At 38.8% G+C, this 25,831-nt stretch overlaps 1 protein-coding gene across 1 annotated transcript; it reads right to left on the reverse strand.

Annotated features, from left to right (window-relative positions):
* Positions 1-13,719: 13,719 nt before the first annotated feature.
* On the reverse strand, positions 13,720-21,517 carry LOC134864047 (ATP-sensitive inward rectifier potassium channel 12-like). The gene is made up of 3 exons (XM_063882789.1): positions 21,261-21,517; positions 15,941-16,119; positions 13,720-15,781 (listed from the first exon to the last, which is right to left on the reverse strand). Exons 2-3 carry the CDS (start codon positions 16,030-16,032, stop codon positions 14,152-14,154), a joined length of 1,722 nt encoding a protein of 573 aa, XP_063738859.1. The 5' UTR covers positions 16,033-16,119; positions 21,261-21,517; the 3' UTR covers positions 13,720-14,151.
* Between the last annotated feature and the right edge of the window lie 4,314 nt (positions 21,518-25,831).

Here is a 25,831-nt window from a genome sequence, read left to right on the forward strand (position 1 = left end):
GAGAAAAAAAAGTGATTGAAAGTGGAAAACAGTCCCGGAGAGGGAGCATTCCAGCACACTGTGGCCCCACCCCCCGGCAGCGCACCACGCTCTGATTGGCTATCTAATTATCCCCCTGCACTGTGATTGGACGGGTAGCTGCAAACTGTTAATGCCCGTCTGTCCATCACTGCAACATTTCCAACAGAGAAGAGGTGAGATTTTTACATCGGAGTGGCTTAAATGACTCTACAGTGCACCCATTTAGAGGCAGGAGAAGGCCAGCTCTGTTGGACGTGTTGACATGTTATATCAAACAAATAAACAATCATGAGGAGAGTTATTGCCTCGTGTGGTCACGTTCCTCAAAACATTTCAAAAGTTCAGCTTTGATTTAACCGGAGTCTGGCAGGGAATAAATCTTACATGTTTGCGTAATAGTATTAGCCTATCATTTCAAAACATTCATTTTAAAGATTATCAAAAGTTATATAAAGGAATACTGGCTCTGAAAAAGAAAATATAATAAATACATACTTAGTGCGTCGTAATCGTAATAACATACATCTCGTTATACATTTATCGCAGTTTATTATTGATTTAGTCAAGTTTTACCTGACCGCAAAATAATCTTTGAAAGCATAAAAAAACATGTGAAATTGAAAATTCACATAAAGTAGCCAAGGTTACATTCTCTTTACCCAACTATCCCTGGCCTGCAAGCAATATTAATTAAATCAATATGTAATGCAACTTTGACAAAACACTGTTTTATACAAAGGGTAGTTCGACAGAAATATAGGCTACATCCCTAGTGCCTTTCGTAAAATAATAATGTGATCTACCAACATACAGCTTTAAAATGTAAAACTTGAATAACATTATCGATCATGTGTATTATAATGTGTGTTTATGTAATATGTACGCATTAAATCACTGATGAAAAGGTTCCCAATTTACATTAAAACACCGTTTCCTGGACAGTGCACAGAGTGCTCTGAACTGATTTTTTTTTTTCCTATTTTGAAATGTGATCAAAGCTTACATGTTATATGTAAACACGATATTAAGTTTGTAATAGCAAGCTAATTTAGCATGTAAACTATTATGTTTAATGGTGGTGAAAACAAGTCTGACATTCAACCACGCCCTTAAGGTTGATGTCACATAAATTAATTGAGTGACAGGTCACCAGTGTTGAGATGATTTTAAGATCTAAAAAGTGTGGTGGTTACATTAAAGAACGAGCAGGATGTTTGAATTCCAAAATGTTTACTCAAGTCTTGATAAGTTAGACCGTGCTTTAGAAATCACCAGGTTTTACTTTGAAAACCTCATCAACTTTAAGGTTTCGTTCTTTTCAACTGAAATGCAGGCCGATGTTGAATGGTTTCACTCAAATCCAACTAGAATCGATTTATCAATAATGATATCTAATAGTCTAACCAAGTTGTTTTCATATTAAAAATGGCTGAAAGAGAAGAAGCCTGCATGGAATCATGTTGGAAATGCTCAAAAGCAACAGTAAAGAGGTTTGTTCAGTTAAAAATGTCTAAAATAAATAAAATGACAAATCCAAACCAAGTGGTTTTAACTGAATGTATGCCTCTGTGCCTCAAACAAGACAATGGTGAAAAAGTTGAGTTGTACCTGCTTGTAGGCCATGATTTTTGCCGTCAAAGCGTGGCCTGATGGGAAGTAAGAGAATCAACTTTAACAGCATCTGATGCGCACCCGGACACACACACACACACACACACACACACACACACACACACACACACACACACACACACACACACACACACACACACACACACACACAAATTGATTGCAACAATAACCCCTGTGTGTCCGTAGGCTCTCATGTTGAGCCTGACTCTCGGTTTGCTCCCTCTCTCTCTCCTCTCTCTTTGCTCTCTTTGTCTCCATCTCAGGTGAATTGTAGCCATGTGATCAAACGCCCAAGCCTCTATCCATTAACCCTCGTAAATGAAAAAATGGGGAACAAAAAGCAGTTTTGTGCTGCAAACATGGAAAAAATTGATAACAGAGAGCGATGTGTGCGTCTTTCTCCCCTTATGTCCGAGCATAGACACCAGTCGCGCACACACAGAAAATACTCTGCAGCAGACGGGCCACATGGATCTCTATGTTTCTGCCGCTGTGACACTTTTCTGTATCTAAATACTCTCTGCTCGATATGGGCCTCGGAGGTGCTGATGGTAGGGGGGCTTGTGTTTGGGAATGAGGGGGTGATGGGTTGGTGGTGGAGGAGGGGGGGAGACACCTCCGTGCTGCACCCCACCGACCAAGAAGAACCACTGGGATCCTGCATAAGGCCTTCGAGGCTGGTGAAGTGAGTGTTTTTGTCTATATGAGAAGGATTGTTATGCAGGAAAATGAGTTTGAGAAATGCGCGTCATTCTGCGGCTCGTTCAGTTGTGCAGACCGGAGGGCTGGAGGAAGCTGCGGTTTGACGGAGTGTTTAGTTAGTGCAGCGGGATGTTTATGGCCCCCCAGGGGTTTCTGTCAAACGGAGCAAGGTGGCTTTAATATCGTCGGACCGTTTAATGATAACAATATTGAATAATTTAGGTTCTACCTTAAATATTAATTTTGTATAATGCCTGCGTTAAAATAACCCTTTTAGGCTACCATAATATGATGTATTTAGCAATTTCTTAATAACTTCATCGTGAGACGCTAAGTGCATTAGGTTTCTAAAAACTATTATAAGAATAATGTTCTGACATATTATAACTATCCTGACATTAATGTCCGGTTTCCTCACTTTCGACTAAACCCTTTTTTAGATGATCTTCGCGGTAGCATGTTGTTGCTTAAAACAATCTTTGTATACAAATAAATTCAAATTAGGCTTATGTTGGTTCTGTTTCACGGTAAAATGGTTTTCTTGGTGGTATTGAAAATTAAAGACAGCTTTGAGAAAGAGTTTTAAAAAGCTCGAATCCAACTAAATAATGTAAACTTTTTATTCTACTGAAATTTTTGTTTTTTAAATTAAATAAAAAACATGTATTCTGTTTATAATTTAAGCGACAATGCACGTTTTATTTATGCCAGCTTTAATTGTATTCTATAATTATGTACTAAATTATAAAATAAAAAAATATAACGAACTTTTTATAACCCTTTATTCGCTCAAAAGGAATGCCATGCCCTTATGCGCAAAAAACTAAAGCTATATTACATTTGCATTATATTAAGCATGCGTGAGTACTAATATGTTGATAGGATGTATTGTTTATGTGGAAGTAAATTGGTGTAGTTATTTAAATATAGAAGAAACAACAGAAAACACATTTATCTTTAACAGATAAAGGGAATGTCCGATTTGTGAAGTCCTATCCATTATTTTCAAAATCCTTTATTATTTGAAACATAAAAATCGATTTATTTTAACGAATGAAATGAAAAGAAAGAGCCGAAGTTTTCAGCGTTGACGGTCTTATTTCAATCCATTGGTATTGTGTACGTCTCACAGGCCTCAAAAAGTTTCTAAACACTTGTAAAGTGATCACGTAATATTTTTATTCTTGCACTAAGACAATTTTGATTAACCGTTGAAGATTGTCATTTTGATAACCACTGTTTGTGGTTTTCTGATTATATTTGCCTGCAGGTCTTTTGTTCTTCAGCTGGAGCTCAGATGAAAATAGGCCCTAGTTCTTCTAGCTCAGCTTAGACATGTATCCAATTCCCCAAAGCTTGTTTTTTTAAATATAACTTTTTTTTCAAATTTCTGCTTTTAAACAAATAGCATATTCTACCCTTTTTGCTCATTTGTATTATGGATGTTTAGAGAAATCAAATTGTTTAAAACAATGACCTTTAACTTGAAATTAACCAATATGACTTATTCATAATAATAGCCAAACTGTTTTGTTTAACCAACAGAGCATGTAGAAATGGGTAACCAGCACTGATTTAATATAAATGCATAACCAACTAATTATCTATTTATGATGACCACTAGATTTCTTCCTCTGGTACATTCAAAATGTAATCTATCAATTTGAGGTTTTGAGATCAATCTGGTGTCTCTGCATAGTCATGAACTTTGAATGTGCTTTAGAAGTTTAAAAAACTGTTTTCTATCAGTAAAGACCCGACTTTTGTAAGATACATTATTAATACCACAACCTCAATGTCATAAGGTTTCAAACTTATAGTCTCCTTTTTTTTTAAAGATCTGTAGGATGGACAGGAAACAAACAAATAGATATTCCACCTGTCATCCAAATCTAAAGAAACATAACCTGAAAGATGTTAAAAGATGATTTGTTTGCTGCGTACAGATAAATAAACAGTAATCAGTTTCTTAGAACCTAAAATTGCCATGAATTTTCAGACATTTTGTATCTCCTGTGTGAAACAATCGTGGGCCCTCTGGGCAGCTGTAACTTGTTAGAAAATAGAGCTCACATGGTCGCATCAGTCCCTACGCTAACCTGCCATGTGACTGCTGTAATGGGCCTCTCCATGGCTGCACAGACCACTGGGTCACAAGAAGCCCGTTTCCTGTGGCTCCTGGGGGAGAGAGGGGAGAGGATGGGAGGACAAGGTCTCATGATCAGCAGGGAGGTCAAAGATGATGATCGGCAGCGGGGTCAAAGAGTCAGCCTTCAGGTGCACAGTTAGTCACGGGCAGCCGTTGTTTTTTTCATGAAATCAATTTGTCCTCAGGGATGAGTCCAAGGTTAACTGAAGAATATTGTTAAAGTATTGCTGTTTTCAGAAAGAACATTAGGTGATCAAGGGGTGGAAGCACAAAGAAAGTAAAGTAAAAGAGGAAATACAACTTTTTTTTTCTTTCTTGGCCTTAATACTTGAACCACCCCCAGGGGAAATTCCTGAAATCTGACGACGGATGGATAGAAAAGGCAAGAGAGGAAAAACAGAGAGATGCAGATAGTGTGTGAGAGAGAGAGAGTGTGAGAGGGATGCAGATAAGAGAAGCATGCACAGCGGTCAAATATTCACATGCTGGGTCACATTCTGCATTAAACTGATGTATAATTGGTGGAAAGCATTCATTCCCATGTCAATAGGCACATTTTGGGCTGAAATGAATGGCGTCACTTGTTCCAGATGATGACGAACTTGACAAAAGGATCCAAAATTATATGTCAAAAATGTCTAGGAATTGGAGCAGAAGCTTGTTTTGTCCTTCTTGGACTCAGACATATCACAACATGTCCTCGTTATGAACAGGTAGAGTCTATCTGAAGATACATGTGCTTTTCTCATGCTTTGGCTATGTTTGCGCTTTCTTGTTTTGTGTAAGACACTGCACTTTATTCATAAATGCCATTTCCTCTCAGGGTTTGTGTGAAAAACAGTTGAAGCCATTGCTTTTCCAAGGGGAATTCCAGCATTGAAACTAGACTATCAATTAAAGTGGACCTCATGTGACTGAAATATTTTGACTCAGACTTTCACACTGTAATGTTCACAGTTAAAAACATTTCCTCCAGCTGATTTTGTAGAACAGTCTTGACATTCTCAAACAGGCAGACTACATTTGAAGGCTCTATTTGCCAAAACAGATTATTTCTTTTTCTTTCTATTTATAAATTGTTCTTATTATTGGGCACTCATTTCAATATCGATCAAAGCAGTTGGTCTATTCGTTTTCAGGAAGGAGTTTATTTGTTTCCTTCATTTTTGTTCATTTCTGATGTTTTGTGTGTTGACATTTCAGTGATAGGAATATAACACAGTAACTTGCAGTAGCACTGTGACATATATGGACTGCATGTCATCTTAAGTATTTATTCCCTGGAATAAATGTGAGAAAAAACAAGGGCTGTATAGGGACCTCTAACAGATGATGGGATATGACCGGTTTAGAGGCAGAAAATCTGTATTCTTTTCAAATTGTGCTTGAAACAAATTGTTGATTTTTATCACACTGAGAGCTGCAGGTGTTTTCTGGGTTCATCACTTGATTAATGCATCACGCAGATGAAGTGTTGATGATGCAGTAACACGCCATCCATGGGGATGAATAAAAAATGATTCTGCTATCTGACCCCTGTCACTCCTTTTTTTCTTTCCATTTTCACCCAGTAAATTAGTGCAGCTGCACCACACTTAAATGGGTCCCCCTCTTTTTTCTCTGGGAGTGTATGTGACCAGCCATGAATCCTCTCTTTGTGCTCCGTCTGCAGAGTTTCCCCCCTCTATAGTTTCTTGCCTTCTTGGTCTTTTTTATTTGGAGAGAAGAGGGGCTTCGGTTGCGATGGCGGCAGCACTGGTGAGGTGGTGGTGGTGGTAGCGATGGTGGCGGCGGTGGGGAGGAGGGGGAGAGGGTAACTTGCTGGACCACATTCCTGTGCAGCTGTGGAGGCTGGTGCAGGGTGGGGGGTGGAGGGCAGAGCAGGATCATCATTGCATTGCAGGGCATCATGAATGGCCTATTGTTCGCTGGTTTGCTGTGTCCGCATCTCTCTTTCACTTCAGCCTAAGAGAAAAATAAGGCAAAAATAAAATGAACAGGGAGATAAAGAAGGAAATGTTGAGTAATTTGTGGTACTGATGAAAAGGCGAGATTAGAATCACATGGAGGAAATAAGAAGAGTGAGAGAAAGCCTGAGAAATAGGCCTTGTATTTGTGTGCATCTGACTCAGATGCAGGAGGATGTTGAGGTTCAGAGTGTGATGGTGATGATGAAGATGGGGATGATGGTGACACGGACAATGGTGGCATTCATCTTGTGACTCTGACGGTTTTGCCCCTCAGTCATATGTGCCAGCGCGCTGTTTAGTCATGCATATATGTCGGCTGTTAGCTACAGGGAAAATTATTCCCTGGGGTGGTGCTGTAAAATCTAAGATAAAATCCACAGTTGGAAATGTTTCCACATGTAATGAGAATATGACTCCAATGAGGAGTGTTATACTGTCAGATTCAATGAATAAAAGGTGATATTTGTACACATATATCTATATGAATATGAATGTTGATGATTGGAAACACCAAAAACATTTCAGATATTCCTGGGTTGTTTTTACTTTTTATCCTATAATTTCTCACCTTGCCTTATTAAGTAAAGTTATATAAAGAGATGCAATGTGAATTTATGAACGACTTGAAATAACACCAGGGCTGCAACTTACCATTATTTCTATTATCACGTGATCTGCTAAAGATATTTCCGATTTATCAAGTAGTCTCTTGAAGTGTCAAAAAACTGTAGATAAATCCAATCAAACCGTCAGTCTGAGTGGAGATCTTCCAAAATCTTGTTTTGAAGCTGGAATTAGATCATGTTTGCCATTATTTTTAAATAAATTTTGCTTGATAGTTGATCAATTATCAGAATGATGGACGACATATATCATTTTTCTGTCTATTTAATTTGTTTTTATAATTGATAACCTTTCTACAAGCCTGGCATCACTCACTTATGTCTCCTTATTTTGGCACTCTCTGTACAATTGTAATGATATAAACTGTTTATGAATGTGTATGCTTTGTTTGTTCTGTAATGAATCTTCAAATGTGTTTTTTGTTTTTATTTTGTAAGCTTTACACTTAATTCACTTTCTCTGCGTCTTCTAATCCATCGTCCTCTTATAAAGAACCTTTTAAGAACTCTGCCAAAACAACATATTACATGAAGCCGTTCTTTAAGAATTGACATACCCTAAGAATAACAACAACTGTAAACATGGAAGTAGCTATTATGTAACACAGTTAATCTGTATTGTACTTGTTCGATCTAAAACCACAAATAAAGTTTGATATCTTATGAAAACAAAAACATCTGTGTCTTGATTTCTAAAAACAACTTCAATTTTCAATATGGGGCATAACTCAAGTAAGGATTGTTATGAGATTATTTTTATGGGTAAGTGAGGAAGGGGGGCAAAATGAGACGGAGAGAAAGTAGCGCAGACTTTCCAATCATGAGTTCTTCTCAGAACATTTAATTAGTCTGTGTGAACGAAAGAGGACGAGGGCCTGAGGGGTTTGAGGAAAAGATGTCTACATGAAAGACTCTGTTGTTGTCAGCGCAGAGAGGGAGATAAAAGGCAACGAGACAGAAAGATGGATTGGATGTTTGGGAGTAGAGTCATGAATATGGTTATTAATGACTCACTCAAATTTTTACATTTTGTTAACTTGTTTGTTTCTTATGGACATGAATGAAGATGACCATCCTCCTTTTACCGTTGTGTCACAACAGCAGTTTAATTCAAGTTGTAAAGGGCAGAGAGATTTCCGTTAGTCAGTCAGATTCACAGAGAAACGGTCTTCACACACACAGACCTTCAAATGAAAAGCATGCGATAATTGAAATCAGAGTGAGCGTAATTAATTTGACTTGGTGGGCTGCTCGCATTGGTCACAAATACAAAATTAAGACATTAACATAAATAATGGTGTAAAACATAAAGTGTACATCCTAAATTTGTAACGAAAGGTAGTAGAACTGAATTACGTTTTTTGATCTGAAATTTAGTATTTAAGAAATGCAAATCAACAAATACCAGTTAAGGATCATCAATGCACTGCAGGGCATCATGAAAGAACTATTGTTTGGCGGTTTGCTGCGTCTGCATCTCTGTGCCAAAATACAGAGAGAAATGACAGAGAAAATAAACAACGGAGAGATAAAGAAAGAAATGTAGAAACTATTTGTATTTTTGTAATAGAGTTTACACTTTATTCATCTTTCAAGGGGAAACAAACATATTTAAAATACAGATGCAAGAATGTAGCAATTAATTTCAGTAAATCAGCACCTGCCTTACTTGAAAAAGAGCCTGAGGGGGGTCTAACTGGTAAAAAAGAAATCCCCACCCAGACTCAAACTTGGGAACTTGTATTTACATTAATAATAAATAAAGGCCACCATTTAGCTGACTGACCGTGCTGAAGTCACAGAAACACAAGATAGACCAAAACAAGGAAGAAGAGGGAAGGCAGACAGAAATACAATATAGAAGAGGAGGGATGGACTGACAGAGACCCGGACAAAGAGACAGACAGACGGACAGACAGACGGACAGACAGACGACAGACAGACAGACGGACAGACAGAAGTATCCAGAAGATGTTTGCCCTGTGGTGCTTCCCAGCCTGGATCAGTCAGGACTCCTCTGCTGAGCCGTGTTGAGCAGCACACAATGCTCCTCTGTCCCGCAGCGAGCTGCTTCACAGCTCCACAGCACACAACAGCTCATTATGGAACCAGAGCTCCCAGTGCCTAAATACTGTCCCCTGCTGAGCACACACACACTGTCACAGGCTCTGGTCGCACAGCCCGGGGCCACAAACAGCCAGTGAGGCCAAGAGAGGGCACGCTGATATACAGGGTGTCACACACATGAAAGCCCACGCACACACTCACACACTTAACCTACATGAGGATGAACACACAGCACCTTATTAGGCAAGATCCAAGTCAGCCATTAGAAGTCTTAAAAAAGGTCGGAGAGGTCACACAGCTGCTCTGCCTCTCGACGCTGATGACAGGGGGGTGTGACGCTCCGGTTAATTAACCAGCATCAGAAAACTGCCAAGAAGAGAGGGATGGGATGACAGCAGGGAGAGGGGCAGAATGTCGGGAGGGGAAAATACTTGTAAGAGATGCCAGGAGACTAAATTTACACACATAAATAACTACAGGTGGTTTCCACCCAACTGTTGAAGATTTGGGCCATGCTCTCACCTGGTTTGGTCTTGTGACGGATTGTAAAGACAGCAGAAAAGAGCAGCAGGGGGGCATTAGAGCATGACATCGCTCTAATTATCAATCATGTTAATGAGTAACAGTGGCTCAGAGGTTACAACTTTCACATCACAGTGACAAATCATGGCTTCGAGTCTCAGCACTGGTACTTCCTGTGTGGAGGTGAAGTTTTCCTCAGGGTCTAAGGATCCGGTATTGTGGTGCCATGCTTTTAATAGGTTGACTTGATTAATTTTCCAAAGGAGTTTAAAAGATGTAGGTTGTCCCCTATAAAGAACTGCATAATCTAAAAACATTAATGAAATCTTTAATATCTTTAAAGTTAAAACAAAGCTCTAAAATGTCATCACAATTCTTACTCCCTCTTTTAAAATCAGAAGATGAAAGAGATCATTATTTCAGCTGAACAAACTACATTTGGCATCAGATTCCACCCGGCAATCATGTCAGAGCTGTCAAACTTTAAATTTTCCCTGCCCAGGTTGAGCTCATCAGATCTTCATTATTAACTTAATTTCATCATCCCTAGGTTCTAGACCACCCAGGGGAGTTTCCTCTTCTACTTATGGCTTCACCTTAAAAGGTCCCCTACTATACAAAAGGCACTTTTTGAAGTCTTTTATACATAAATGTGTCCCCGGTGTGTAAGTAGACTCACAAAGTCTCAGAAAATACAACTCTCTCTCTTTTCCTCCTTACCCACATCTCTAAAAACAGGGGGTACAAACGAGCTGATCCAGATTTGCTTCGGTTAAGACGTCATAATCGAACTGTGGGTTGGCTCTACATTGAACTCCTGGCAACGTCCCGCCCACATGACACCTCCCAACCTATCGTCCGCAATATACAGTTGTGAGCTGAATCCCCTCCGCAGCACCTCTGTGTGTCCGTGTATTCTGCAGGATGTCTGCAGGAGGGACTTAGGGTTGTTGTATATATAATAAATATAATGTCACTGTTCTAGTGGTAAATACTGAGAAGTGTTTCAAAAATAACGCTTGATGTGGTTTGGAACATAATATGGCATTTAATCACGGCAGCCTTTATCTGAGTTTCTCCCAGTAGAAAACGTTCACAGAGGAGAGAGCTGCATGATGCTGCAAAGGGGCGTGGCCAGCTTCAGGTCCGCTCAAATTTAAAGCGACAGTCATAGAATCAGCACTTCAGGAACACAGCTGAAATAGAGGGGGATGTGGCATGCTACAATGGGTGATCTGTTTGGTATTTTGCGCAAAACACTTCACAGACAAGTTTTGTATAGATATTGCCCTACAATATATTTTCAAATATAGTTTAATAGGAGACCTTTAATAGTTATATAACCACTGACATACTTAACCTTTTTCATCTTTTAGAGCACATGTCAATAAAAGGATTTGTTCACTCAGAAATGAGTAGCCTATCTCCTGGATAATGAATAAGTGCCTCTGTTCTTAAAATGACAATCAAGACATAAGGAAAAAGAGTATTGCTTTGGGTTTGAATCTTGAAAGCAGTGACTAAGCACCGTTAAAACTGTGCCGTAATTCATGATAAAAGCGAGAGATTTCAAAACAATACCAAAGTTTGTGTTGCCAATTTGATTGTTTTGGGGCATCCTAAAATGAGTATTTCCCAAAAGTGTTCAATCTGAAAATTCAGTTATTTTAGTTTTGTGAGGCAGGAAACCATTCTTCTAAGTTACTGAAAATGCTATTTAACCAGATAAAAGTTATTTAAAACTAGTGTAATTTCAACACCATCCATAAACATCCTGATGTTGATTTTGAAGCAGGGTACAATGACCAAAACCTTCAAACCCACACAAAAAAGATTTCAGTGATTAAAACAACAGCATCATAACCTGTTGTTCACTGTGGTGTCTCTTTACAACCACATGGGGGAGCTTGTACAACAGATAACCAGAAACCCTGTTCCACATTACAGTTAGATGGGCTTCAGTGCCTCCTCCTGGTGTTTTTGTGTCAAGTGCCTCTCTGTCCACACTTCTTGTTTTGTCCCTCCCTTTCACCTTGCATCCCTGTGTCTGTTTGTCGGTGTGAGGGAGTCTGCGTTGTATGTCCTTGTTACCATGGACGGATTTACATGTTTAGGCACCCAGGGCAATAATAAGCCGCTTTGTGTTCAACTTCCTGTCAAGTACAGAACAGACGTCAGCTTCACCACATTTTGTATAAAGCGTTGCCATGGTTGCTTGGCAAGTTAATGTAGGGATTCACTTCCTTTAGCAACAACAGGAGGTCAGAAATATACCTAAAAATAAATCCCAGGAAGATTTGGATTATTGAACATCGTCATCTAGTTGTTCTCAATTATATTAAATATGCTTGATTTATGAAGTGCCCTGGTAGCTGAATCCATAAAGTGCCTGTAACAACAATGTCCACGGTGTCAGTCCCCTATCAGTCCCCAGGTTTGCTATCTCAGGGTTCTGGTGAAATGTCTCAACAAAACCATCTTTAAATATTCACTGCTAAATAAACGACATATAATACGAAACAGCACACTGTGTCATCAGTCTGATTCAAATGTTGTTGTGGGGTTTTTTCGCCTCAAACAGCCATAGCACCGTGCAGGTGTTAGCTTCAAGCTAGTGAGCAACAAGACGGCCTCACTCATGGATGTAGGCCTCAATGTGTTTGTGTTAGCGTAGCCTATGAATGAACAAAGAACTCACCAAAATCTCTGGATCCAGTCCTTTCGTGTCCTCTTATCTCAGTATGAAGTAGGTCTAGAAACCAAAACGTTAAGTGTGATGTTTTGCTCAAGATGAAGCATGTTTAACTCACACCGAGACGCCCAGAGCGAAGCTGAACCTGCGTTTCCAAAAAGTATGGAGAGTGCAACCGCTGCATCTGAAAACTTAAAACACACATAACTAGATTTCCACACTGGATATAGGATCACTGTGTGTTACACAATCCATTACACACATCATGAATACGTTATACCCATCGTGTTACACGGTTATCAAACGTCTGAGTGTTGCAGGTTCAACAGTCAACAGCCATGTTAAAGGTTCGGTGAGGCTATGAGCTAAATGCTAACGTCGGTATGCTAACAGAGACGAAACTAACATGCAAATGTTTAATATCGTTGTGATTTTTACAACGTTCATCATCTTACTGTAGTTCAATGTATTAGAATCTTCTACACCAAAATTGAATTAAATGTGGACCTACAGCTGATGCTGATAGGAATGTCATAGTTTGCAGATTTTCAAGCATAAACTTTATACATTTCATGAATGTTGATGGCAGTATAAAAAATATATGTTTTAATAATTTAGTTATCTCCTTGTCTCTGATAATCCATTCAATAGAAATATTTAGTGTAAAGATATTTCAGTCTTGACAAAATGGGTGGACGGACCAAGCCTTGACCAATGACAACACTTGACATTTCTTTGCATGTCAAAAACTAATTGTCTCCAAAGTATAACCAGGATTTAAGATACCCCAGGTCTGGGGCCATGCAAGTTAGAAAGAAAAAGCAACCGCCCAGGTTTAGATCCAAAATTAAGAAAAATTAGATCTGATTGATCTTGTCTAATCAGATTCAGATTGTCATCATTGTGGCTGGGATTTTTTAACGTATGGATGTATAAAGAGAATCAAAGAATAAGGTTGAGTCAGTGAGAAAATTTGCAATCTAGACGAAACAGAGACAATTCAAGCATTGACAAGTTTAACTCTTGTTTATTGGGTGCTTTGTTCATCCACACTATTGCAAAGTGTTTGTATCTAATGATAAGAGTAATTATAAAGTGCTTGTTCTTCAACTGTGTTTGACAAACCGTTTGCTGTTTCTTGGCTAAAGATTTGGTTGGTTTGAACTTATCGTCCATCATGAAATAAAAAGCTTTTTATCAAATGTGATAATTAACAGAACTCAGGCAAGAAGGCAAAAGCTCAAAATTCATAAATAATTTATTTTTACAGACAAAATAAGTGTGTTGAAGTTCGAGCATGTGCACCATGCTGCCTTTAAAATAAGTGAAGTTCCCATAACATTTATGTATTTGATGCATAACCATTTTAAAATTAAACAAAAGCATATCATATTTACAAAAACTGAATGGAAATCAAGAGCAAAACGCTTGACATAACTGTATATCATACACTGTCATACTGAATAAAACAAGAAAGCAATAAAATGTTCAAGATACCTCATGATTTGAGAGAAATACCTGGTCATCATATTTAAAAGTAGATGAGCTGTGCGTTGTTTAGATGCTGATGTTACAACTGAAAGTTTATAATGTCTGAAACAAAAGAAAGTTATAAGCTAAAGCTGAGTGGATTTTGTGAAAAAAATGACCATTTCATCCTCTAGAAATACAATTATAATTTCATCCTCCATCTTTAATTTGTACATTAGTTCACTTTGGTTGGATGCACACGGACAAAGAAGAAACAATTGACAGGGCAGCCATGATCAATGATTAGACCCCTGACTCTCTGCTAATGTATAAAGGTAGGGTGGGCTGTAGTCTGTCAAGGCTGATCTGATTCTCCGTGTCCAAAACACACAGCATCTCCACCTTCTGCTCCTCCACAAATGTTTCTTTGAAACCCAAATGAATGTCCTCTCTCATTTTTACCTCTCTGTCACTTCTGATGTTCAGGCTCCCTGCCTCCTCTTTCACATTCTCCTCATCCTCGTCATCCCCGCAGCACAAAGCTACCTCATTCTCATAGCAGAAAGCGCTGGGGGAGTGAGGGCCCATCAGATGGCGGGCTGCCCTCTTGGGAAATGGTGATGGAGATCGGGAGTAACTCGAGCTGGAGGATGAGGACTGCCCACCACGACCCTTCATCTGACTCAGTTCCTTGGCACTGCAGTGAGGCGTAGATGGCACTTCATAGGACTTATGAAAACGGGAGTAGTCCACATGGTAGCGTGCACCCTTCTCAAAGACCACAGGCTCAAAGCGGTGTCCCCACAGGATCTCCTTGGACAAGTAGGAGCTACGGGCTTGAGTGGTCATAGCTGTGGCCTCCACCATTCCCTCCAGGATGACCACAATCTCAAAGTCTTCCTTGAGCAAGTCGGCGCGGCTCAGGTTATACAGAGGACTGTTCTCGTTGATCTCATGGACCACAACCAGTGGCGACACCAGAAACAGACGATCCAGCCCGTCATCATAGCCGACATCAATGTCTGTTTGCTCCAAAGGCAGGTACTCGCCCTCCGCTGTCACGTGTGGCCTAATGAGCTGAGCGCGCACATGAGCTTCAACAATGTGGCTCTTTCGCATGTTCCCCAGGCGCCACATGAGGCACAGCTTACCGTCTCTTAAAGCAATGACAGCATAATGCGAAAACAGTAAGGTCTGTGCCCGCTTCTTGGGCCGCACCATCTTTGCCATGATTGTGCCAATCATGAAAGAGTCAATAATGCAGCCCACAATCGACTGGACCACAACGGTCGCAACAGCAACTGGGCACTCTTCAGTGACACACCGGAAACCATATCCAATAGTGGTCTGAGTCTCTATGGAGAAGAGGAATGCCCCAATGAACCCCTGGATGTGGAGAATACATGGCCGCCATTCGCTTTCTCCATTGCTTCGAGTATCCCCTTCCTTCAAAGGAATGTGAAGATTAAAGTCTCCATGAATTAGTGCCACTCCCCAGAAGACCACACCAAACAACAACCAAGAAAGAAGGAAAGTAGTGGTAAATATGAGCAGAAGATAACGCCAGCGTATGTCCACACAGGTAGTGAAAATGTCAGCCAGGTATCGTCGTGGCTTATCCTCCATGTTGTTGAATACCACATTGCACTGGCCATTCTTCTTCACAAAGCGGCTGCGCAGGCGGCCGGTGCCCAGATCAAGGCCTAGATGACATGAAGGTGAGGCTCGGCAGCTGCTGTGGATGATTGGCTCATTTGTCACTCTCAAAGACAAAGCTCCTCTTCCCTCATCCCCTCCAGGACACTCTCCTCCTCCTTCTTCACCACGCATGCAGGTTCCTGACAGTGTCTGCTGATTTAGAGGACTGTGGCCATTGTGGAGGCCCAGGCTGGAGATCTTCAGGACATCTTCATCTGTGGCAACGATGCTGTATCTGGAAGAACAGAGGGTGGAAAATTAGTCCAGGAGAACTGACAGTTACACATGATAAAAAGGTGGCTACTGTTACAACCACTGTCAAACACTTTGCTCTTTCCAGTGACTTAAGGAAAACATGTAAGATTGGCAGTTGTGGCCAGCAAATTGCTTTTACCTATTGACCCGCACCGCCCCCATGGCACCGGTGATCATCAGGCTGTGTCTGCGAGGGCAGTAATGTAGGTTGGGGCGGGCAGTTCCAACCATTAAAGTTCTGTTGCTGGACAGGGAGGCAGTATGAGCTCAGGTCTGACTCGCATACGTTATCAGCGCTGCTTTCTCATGATACATTTTCTGTGAACAAAGAAGACAAGAAATAGATTTTCTTTAATAATTTCAAAGGTAGAGGTAGACAAAGTATAAATGTTTTAGAAAGATAGTTCATTCCTATGTCCCAAAAAAAGCAATAAGCTTAAAAGACAACAGCTATGTGAGGCCATACTCACACAGTGGTGCTTTAAGCTATATGCTAATGTAAACAGGCTAACAATGCTCATAATGAAAATGGTGCTCCTAATAATCCACTTTGTTAAGCATGTTACTTTCCCAATATTTTGGAGATCATCCAAAGCAGCGGACAATACGTAATCGCCATGCATAGTGCCATCACGCTAGCATGCGAAAAATCAAAAGAATCAAATCTCTATGTAAATGCTGGCCTTTCCCTAATGCATGGAGCAGACCAGACAGTTTTGTGTAATGAAAGCTTATTGATCAGGTCCTCACCAGTGGTTAGCCTTAGGGACCTTCGGGGCAACCAGTGGTGGAAAACCAGACAGGCAGTGGAAGGGACAAAGGTCTAAAAAGAGATGAATCCGTGGTAATCTACTGTTAGAGGAACAATCGATCTGCTGTTTGGCCCGATGACAAGGTTGGAGGGTGATTATTATGTCAGCAAGCCGGGATCCAGAAGAACCAAAAAGCAACGGGTTGCATAACCTAGAGAACGCTAATCACACGCAACAAAAGTGGGGCAACAGTGTTTTTTATTTTATTGTACGTCAATCACATTTGCTGACTTATATTAGTTGACAATAAAAAAATGATAGTGTAATGGATTGTCTATGGAAAATATCACGAAAACCATGGCAGTCTTGCCTTTCATTAACATCAAGCACGTACATAGTGAAACACTAAAACACACATTTTGACAGGATTTAATGTCATGTGATGTGGGATCATGTGCAATCCTTGTGTGTGATGCTTCAAGACTATTTTTCCTGTTACACCAAGGACAGATGTCAGGAACTGGCAGATAATTGGTTGGATTAAGAGTGATTTCGAATGGATAATCCCAAAAGGGCAGATGATTATGTCATCTTGATAACTCCCACAGCTGGAGGAGCGTGTCCTCCATGTGAAGTAACAACCTTTACTTCACAATCCTTAAAAATGGCAGCTAATATTGTCAAAGTAGGTCAGTGCCATATCAGTGCCTGCAGCATCATGTGTGAGATCAGGACAACACAACACAGTTTACATATTGGTCTGCTATATTTACAAAGGGGACATGAGTGAAAGACTGCGCTGTTCCGGGGTAGTTTTTAAGGAATTTTGCTTTTATTTTATTTTATATTATTGGCAGAGAGCACCCTGTGGTTTTCACACCAGTTTGTGCTGTATGTGTTTTGTCTCAATGTTTTTTATTTATTTAATCAATTAAATAACATGCATATATCGCTCTACAAATCCAAATGAAAAATAATTTACATTATTAAATATAGCCTCAACTAAAATGTGCACCCAATGGGATACACAAATGCTAAAAGTCTAAAGTTGTCCCTTTTTTCATTTCAAAAGCTATTTATTTGTTCATCTTACACAAAACATTGAGAAGCTCTCAAAGAGAGGACACTAGAAGTACTACCTTTGTAAAGCAACCATAATGATCAATTGTCATTAAAATGTCAGAAAGCTGTTATTTCAACTGTGTTTTTGTCTAAATGTTGGTCAAAATCCTTGAGATACCTGGGTATACTGGAATAACAAAGGTAGAGCTCATACTTCCAAAACCAAATAGCCTTGCAATTTTAACTAAAGTGAATAACATATTGTGTTTTTTGCTCCATGATGAATTTCTGCCCCAAATGTAATGGGTTCTTCTGGTGTCCACCCTTCCACTAAGTTTCTTAGATAATAGGGCCAGCAGTGTTTTCATAATTTTCAAACAAACAAACCTGAAACCTAAAACTTGGCAAAGATAATAATGCAGTGTGATAGTAAAGAGCTGTTGCCATGACGACAACCAGGTTTACAGTGCAATATTACACAAACAACAAAAACTACAAAGACAACACCAACCCAACTCAATGTTCAATAACTTAATGTTCAATAACTGGCTTGGCTTTTGGGTGCAGGTAGATAACAAAAGTCCTTAAAGCGCTAGGGGTGAAATCATGGTGTCGTGATACGATATCAAGATATGAATATTCTTAATCTTGATTAAAAAAGCTATCAAGTGGACCTTGAGCGAGGATCTTTCTAACAGAACAACTGACCTATGTTGCACAGCCATAACACTGATCCTTTGACATCTTCATGGTATTGTTTTTCTGTGACACGTTGAAATACCCTAATTAATATTTGTTGCATGCCTCTGCAGTGAATCATGTTCATTCAACTGGCTTTCATTACATTTTAATGTAAAGCGTTTAAAACCAACAAACTGCCAGTATGTGAAAGTTACGTAGTTGTATATGTTGGCTTTGAATGCTTTTCTTTTATAGATGCTGGTGAATGTAAATGTTTTTAAGTTAATATGCCAAAAGTGTACATGCATAATTATCTTTATGTCTAACAAACTTAAAACACCGTCAATAACTCATTACTGCGTCTAATGCTTCCAACTGTTGTCGGTAAATGCCTGAAAGATGTTTTTAGTTCTCAGCGGATAGGATCCCTGGGGACACTGGCAGTAATTATACTGTGGATCATATCTACTGTATTATCCGTCTCCATAGGAACATCTACTGTGTGTGTGTGTGTGTGTGTGTGTGTGTGTGGTGATGGTTTATCATGTGAGACAACTTGTGAGGAGAAGAGAAGAGGGGAGGCAGGCAGAGAAACAGGCCTATGACTCTTCCTTATAAAGGAATACTTCAACCACAAAATGACCTTATGTGTATCAAACTCTCACCCTGTGTTACCTTTTTTCTCACATCGACTATGAACAAAAATCAAAAAAATAATTTAGTCAAAATAACAATACCTTACTGTTTATAACACTTCCTGATAATCAGTCTCTCACGTTTGCAGACATGCAGGTGCTGTTCATGCTATCGTCTTTTTTCAAATATAAAGGTAATTGAAAATGCATGTGTTTGGAGAGAAGAGAGCATACAACCCTTTACTTTGATCTGTCAAGACAATATCCATGTATTGGATTCTTAATCACCGTGGATGCAAGCAACAATACAAGGTAACACAGGTTCAGTATATACAAATGGTCAGTTTGTCGAATAAGTATTCCTTTTTAACAATTACAGCTAAAGAAGAGACAAAAACCTGCATAATGCCACAGCTCTCCAGATAACGATTCTCATTATTATGCAGTATATGGAAGAATCTCATATAGCTCCTGTTTAGGTACGTCAGAGGAACTAAATTGACATACAGTATATTACAGCATAATCCCATGCAAAGAATGGAGGAAGTCCTCAACAAAGACCAGATTATTATGTCCCTAATCTCACAATCCAAACAACAATATGAAAGGTGGATAGTATTTGCTGTGTGACCTGGTTTAAGACCTTTTGTGTAATCTGAGAACTGATGATATGAGAAGGGAGGGAGGGATAAGGAGAGCAAGAAAGATATGTCAAGCGGCTCTTCCGCATTGGACAGAGTGTGAGAAAAAAAATACAGATTAAGTTGAAGGGATTATGACGTCAGTTGATGTTTTAAAAACGTGTAATGCCATTTAGAAGATTTACACACATGAAGCTAAATCTATCTAAAAGACAAAGGAATTCTTTGAGTCTATCCACGTTTGCTTCTCCTTTCTTTTTCTGTCTCTCAGTACAACAAGCTTTCTTTAAACTGACATTTAAGAAGGGCCTACATCTCCCTGGACAACCGTGGGTCCACACATTGTCCTCAGAAAAAGAGACTTTGAAAACTTTGGTCATCCTACACAACTACTAGAACTATTGTTAACTTAACAATAGACCGAATCCCATTTGTTTAATATCAAGAGGCACAATCCATTACAATGCAGTGGTATGTCACTCAATAAAGTTCTGTTCTTCAGTATTTTTATTTTATGTTTACTTCTGCTGCACTGAATTTCAAATGAAAAAAATAAATATATATATATATTAATTAAACATATTTAAACAGTAAAAGTGAAACATTGATGGCTCATATGTGATGCATTGTTCTTTTTAATCAAATGACCAAACAAATATTTCCTTAAAATGCTGCTTGCATTAGGTAATCATTTCCTATTCAGAAAAAGAAATGCATAATGAATACTACTACTACTATTTATTTTTGTATGACAATAAAAAATCAATTCCTGTGTTTCTCCTCCTAAACTATGTTTGGTGTAGTTAAAAGTAAAACAGACAAAACAACATGTAAGTTATCTCTTACAAATCTGCTTGAAATAATTCAGACTTCTATTACAGTAAAACTTTTATCTATTTTTCAAAGTTGCAAAAATGTAATCAGTCTGATGGGAGATATTCTACACACACTGTGAATGCACGTCCTAAATTGTTGCCTCAGCCCCAAAATGTGTATTAATTGACACATTTAAACGGATATAAGTTTCCATCTTTGCACATGCATCACTATTGCATTATATCTTAAAAGCCAATCGATGGTTCACACAGTGCAACCAAAAGTTATGACGGGGCAGTTTGCAAACTAAGCAGCAGCTGTGACGTGTGTTGGTCTCATTGAGGCCACAGGAGCTGTCCAGTGCTGAAAATCAATCCAAACCCTGCAGGAATAATCGACAGCTTGGAGCAGAGCGGTGGGGGAGCAGAGTACTACTCTAACCTTGAAAATAATGTTGGCCTTTAAAAATATTTTCCTCTATTTGTTTACATTTCCCCCTTTTTAATTTTTACAGTTGGCATACTCCGTCACATGAACGCTTTATTTAAAAATATGTGATCTGCTAAGTTTTAAGTTAGTTTGACAGAACAGGGACAGACACACTTTAGCAGGAGTTACTGAGTTTTGAAATGTTAGGAATGTAAACAAGTTACACTTCTGAGTGACAACATAATAGGAAAACACTAATAGTATTGTTTTTGGTTCATTATTTTTTGTTATGTTTTGTAGTTTGGTGGACGAAGCTGCAACTGTGCAACCACGCACTGCAGAAAAATAACAAATTATTAATAATTATATATTTTTTTTATCCAAGCGTGGCCAACAGATGTTACCTCGACTAAAATAAAGAGAATGAAGTTATAGACTCTTACCTTGATGTTGATGTAGACAAAATCACTCGAACACTAACACTGGTTTCATCCTTGTTGAAAGGTGTTGGTTGCAACTCTCCTCTCTTCTTTTCTTCCTTGGTTTTCTTCAATAGACAAACAAAATATTTTGTATAAATCTGTTAGATTTCTGTGGCACAAACTTGTACATGTCTCCAGTCTGAGCTCTGTCTTGTTTCTCCATAGTAGCTGAACGGAGGCACTCCTGCCTGGTGGTTGTTCATCTGCTCCGATCCCTGCCAGTGTGTGTGCGTGTGTGTGTGTGGGGGGGAGAGAAAGACAGAGGGAGAGAGAGAGAGAGAGAGAGAGAGAGAGAGAGAGAGAGAGAGAGAGATGAAGGGATCGCTCTGATTATGTTCCTATTTATATATACATATATATGCTATTGTGTTCCCAAGAGTGAGAGATGTGGATTGTATAATTTAGACTTGAGCCCACTCAAACTTGCACTGCCATCCAACAAACACCAGTGAAGACTCATGATCTGACACATTTCTGCACAGACTCTGGAGAAGTATTTCTGAGCTGAGAATTCTGAGCTACAAAATGGGGTTTCTTATAATGCATAATAACATTGTCAAATACAATAAATCTATTTTTGCAAACTATATGAAGATTTGTAAATGTTATTGAGTCGTTTTTTAAAAATATCTTTTGATTAAAGAAAATTGCAAGAAGCAACAAAAAATGAGACAAAAAGTATAAGAAGCTGCAATTATTTATCAGAAAGGTATAGAGTTGGATGTGTTGCTACATTTAAAAGTAGGTAAGTTATTTATGATGACCAAATATATATATATATATATATTTTTTTTTTTAATGTCTGTAAAATGTGAAACTTTGAATAAATGTGTTATGTCAACAAATTACACATAACTGTATTAGGTCAGTTGAAAGCAATAACATTGCGTTTAAATGAATAATAACAGGTTTGAGTTAATATTATTTCTTTCAACTGACCTAATACAGTTATGTGGATTCTGTTGACATAATACATTTAATTAAAGTCAATGTTACATTTGTTCAGTGTAGGTCACTAAACGACTTAGAATAAATAAATGTAGAGGCTTTTCATTCATATTTACCGATTACATTTCCTCCTCAAAATGTGTTGGCTAGAAATCGAAATTCAACTGCAGACAATCACGTTCAGTAGAGCGTTTGTACGTCACAGACAATCGATGATTACATTTGGATGGGCAATAGATCAAGAGTAGATGAACTTACTAAGTACCGAAAATCCAAAGTTAAGGACTTGGATATGCTGGTCTTAATTTGGACTTCATTTAGGACCTGGGCATTGACTGGGATTGGCTCACATTTGCACAGTTCTCTACACAATATTCTAATCAAAATCTTAAGCCTTTTCCCCATCACAAAAATGTTTTCTACAGTGTCAAGTAGAGGATTTCACAATGTATCATGTTTTGGAAGAAACATTATGTGGAATTACTTCCACAGATAACCACGATGTGTGAATCGCTAGTCTCCTGAAGATAATCAGAGAGGCGGAAGAGAGTAATTGCTACAATCTCTGCAACTTCCACCAGTTCACTGCTTCCTCCTCCTGCAGCAAGAACCATATTGTAACAAGTCATGATGGACTTCATTACTTTACTTGGTTTCAACTCAGCTTTTATCCTGTGATTTTAATCTTTAATCTGTACAACACAATTACTTATTAAAACAATTTAAATGGTTTCACCACGCATTTGGGACACCTTCACTGAGAGGTTATTTGAAAAGGAACTTTCCACTATGACCTCTCAGCTCATCGTCATCTGTCTCAGACATCATTTAATGCTAAGGAAGTGATTATGTCATGTCTGATAAACAAAGGTTACATAAGGGTGTTATGTGTTTACATCCTTTTGCAATTCCTGGAACCTTAATCTGTCACAAAACTCTGATAATGAGGAATTAAAAACATATTACTGGGCTGCAAATCGCAGAGAAAATAGAGCTGCAGCTTCAAGTCTATTAACTAATGATGAATAGATGATATACTGCTCATGTTTGTCATATTGTATATTTGTTTTTCATACTGTTTGTCCAAAAAACAGACTCAACAGACACAAATGCAAGTGTAGAGCTGTCCATTTGAATGACAGTAAGTACAAGTGAATGGCACTTTGAGATGTGGGCTCTGTGTGTGTGTGTGTGTGTGTGTGTGTGTGTGTGTGTGTGTGTGTGTGTGTGTGTGTGTGTGTGTGTGTGTGTGTGTGTGTGTGTGTGTGTGTGTGTGTGTGTGTGTGTGTGTGTGTGTGGGGGGGATAAATCAATCTGGTGTGCTACCTTTGTGCCAAAATAATCTTCCTGCTTCAGTTTCTGATAATACATCATCCCTGAAACAGAGAGGACTGAAAAATAACTTCAACCAAAACCTTTTGGTACTTGTTGCCGTGCCAGTCTGTTTTAATAAATGTAAAAAAGCGTTAATAAATAAAAGGGACGTATTAATTTAGTATGGCAGTGGCTGAGACTGGTTTCTTCTTCAGACCTCTTCGAGGTGTTTTTGCCAATTAAACAACTTTTTAGTTTCCATGGAAACCATTTTTTCTCTTCTTTGTGTACTTTCTCTCGCGTATAAATACACTCTCCATCCATCCACATGGTTTATTTTTATACCGCCTTTCCTTATAGATTCATGAGACAACAGGTGGGTGTTGCGTTGCGTAGGACGGGCGTGGGGGTACAGTAATATAGGAGCATCGTGGGCTGGGTTCAGAGGTCAGGGGATTAACTAGGTGGGAATAAGTGGGCTGACAATAATATCTCCCAGCTGAACGAACACAGCGTCCTCCATTCAACACGTCTGAATAAAAGTTGTTACTGATGTGTTGGTGAAGGCAACGCTTTCGTGATTTATTTACACAAAGTTTTACAATCAAATACGAGGTGACACTTACACTTGATAAATTAATGTGGGTTGCACAAATAATATAGAACAACAATGTAAAAATAATCGTTTCCTGCAGATCTGTGTATCAGCAGGCTTCCTGTGCAGCCACACGTTAAATGTCAAAGTCTCTAATGGAAAAGCCTCCAATTAGAGAGTGTTAAGTTGGTAATTGGGACATGTTGAGATAAAGGAAAGACCATCCTTACTGCCAACTCGGCCATCTGGATATAGAAATAGCTCTGATCTTGGTGGCAGTGAGATATTAATGCATTTATGTGGCATATTTAGCCACAGGCACTCCTGTATTTCTGTCTCAATTAGGACAATCCATCACTTCTTCTTATCTCAGGTTAAAAAGTGCACACAGTCATAAAGGCCTACATAATAATTACTCACAGAGCAAACCATATAATGGACATCAATAACAGAAAAATCGTTAACAATACGGTATACAATTCCCTTTAGTCCTTTTTGAACATGTTGATAATGTGGGAGCTATTTTCTGTTGTTCTGTCTCTGTGGCTTCTTAATGACTCCCCCATAAATGCCATGAGAGCCAGTTTACTCAGAAGCAGGCACACGCCTCACTTCTCAGTGTGAGCGATGATCCAGGTCAATTTTGTTTTTAGAAAAGCAGGTCGAAGAGGGCGAGCAAGAAATGGGGTGGACATATCTCTAACTGTATCTTGGTTGCTCTGTACATATGAATACCAACATACACTTTTACTGTTTTGTGTGTTTTGTTTTTCAATTCACTCTACAATCTGTGATTTTGTCCTTGATGCTTTGTGTCACAAAGTGTGGAACATGTTATGAAATTAACAAAGAATACCCTGCACTTATTGTTGGTGGGTTCAGTAAAAATGGGTATTGTTAGCATTACTTTGAGTAAAAAAAAGAAAAGGAAAAAAGGCTTACATAACAAAAATATTTTTCCCAACAGACTGTAGTTTTAAATGTGAAACAATATCGGCTGACTTCAACAACTCTCCACACCATGTTTCTACTGTTTAAAACGATGTGAAACATTACCCTGATTGTTTGTCTAAATTATACATGCAAACTGAAAGCTAGAGAATGCATCTAGCAGAACTTTTGTGAAATCATAACATATTTAAGTATAATATGCGTTGGCTTGTTGATCTGACGGTGAAAAAGAGGGTTGAAGTATTCAAGTTCAGAAGGTCTCTCTGAGCAGGAATGCGAGTCACGATCAATACTTGCCCTGGGTGAGGGCGAGGGGCGTGATCAAGGTTAGGGTGCTGGATCAATCTTTGCCCTTTGTTCTGTAATTGCTGATAGGGATTTAATTAATAACCTTTTATTGGTTTTTATTTCAACAGACTTTGTTACAGTATGTGTTTCTTACTTTTAGTATTAGCATAGTATTTTCATGGTGTATGCAGTCTATGGTCATTTCTAAAGACAGTGATGCACCCAGAGAAAGCTTATCACGTGGTATGTGACCTCACGTGTCAATGATACTCTGAGAGGTGGACCAAATTATTTTCTTTTCTAAGAAACACAGACTGTTGTACATTTCAATTAAAGAAAGACTCTTGCACAGGTGGATAACAGTGAGTTAAATATCAAGCAGTAGCAACATGCAAATCACAAGTTCCTATGATTTTCTTCCCATGGATCACAAAAT

The sequence above is a fragment of the Eleginops maclovinus genome, chromosome 5, assembly GCF_036324505.1.
Source record: "Eleginops maclovinus isolate JMC-PN-2008 ecotype Puerto Natales chromosome 5, JC_Emac_rtc_rv5, whole genome shotgun sequence".
Taxonomy (NCBI): domain Eukaryota; kingdom Metazoa; phylum Chordata; class Actinopteri; order Perciformes; family Eleginopidae; genus Eleginops; species Eleginops maclovinus.

Excerpts from the sequence above, each read along its gene's own strand:
- LOC134864047 (XM_063882789.1), bottom strand. The coding sequence starts at position 16,032 with ATGGTTGGAACTGCCCGCCCCAACCTACATTACTGCCCTCGCAGACAC. Across the intron at positions 15,782-15,940 it reads GGGGCGGTGCGGGTCAATAG|ATACAGCATCGTTGCCACAG; the intron begins GTAAAAGCAATT and ends CTGTTCTTCCAG.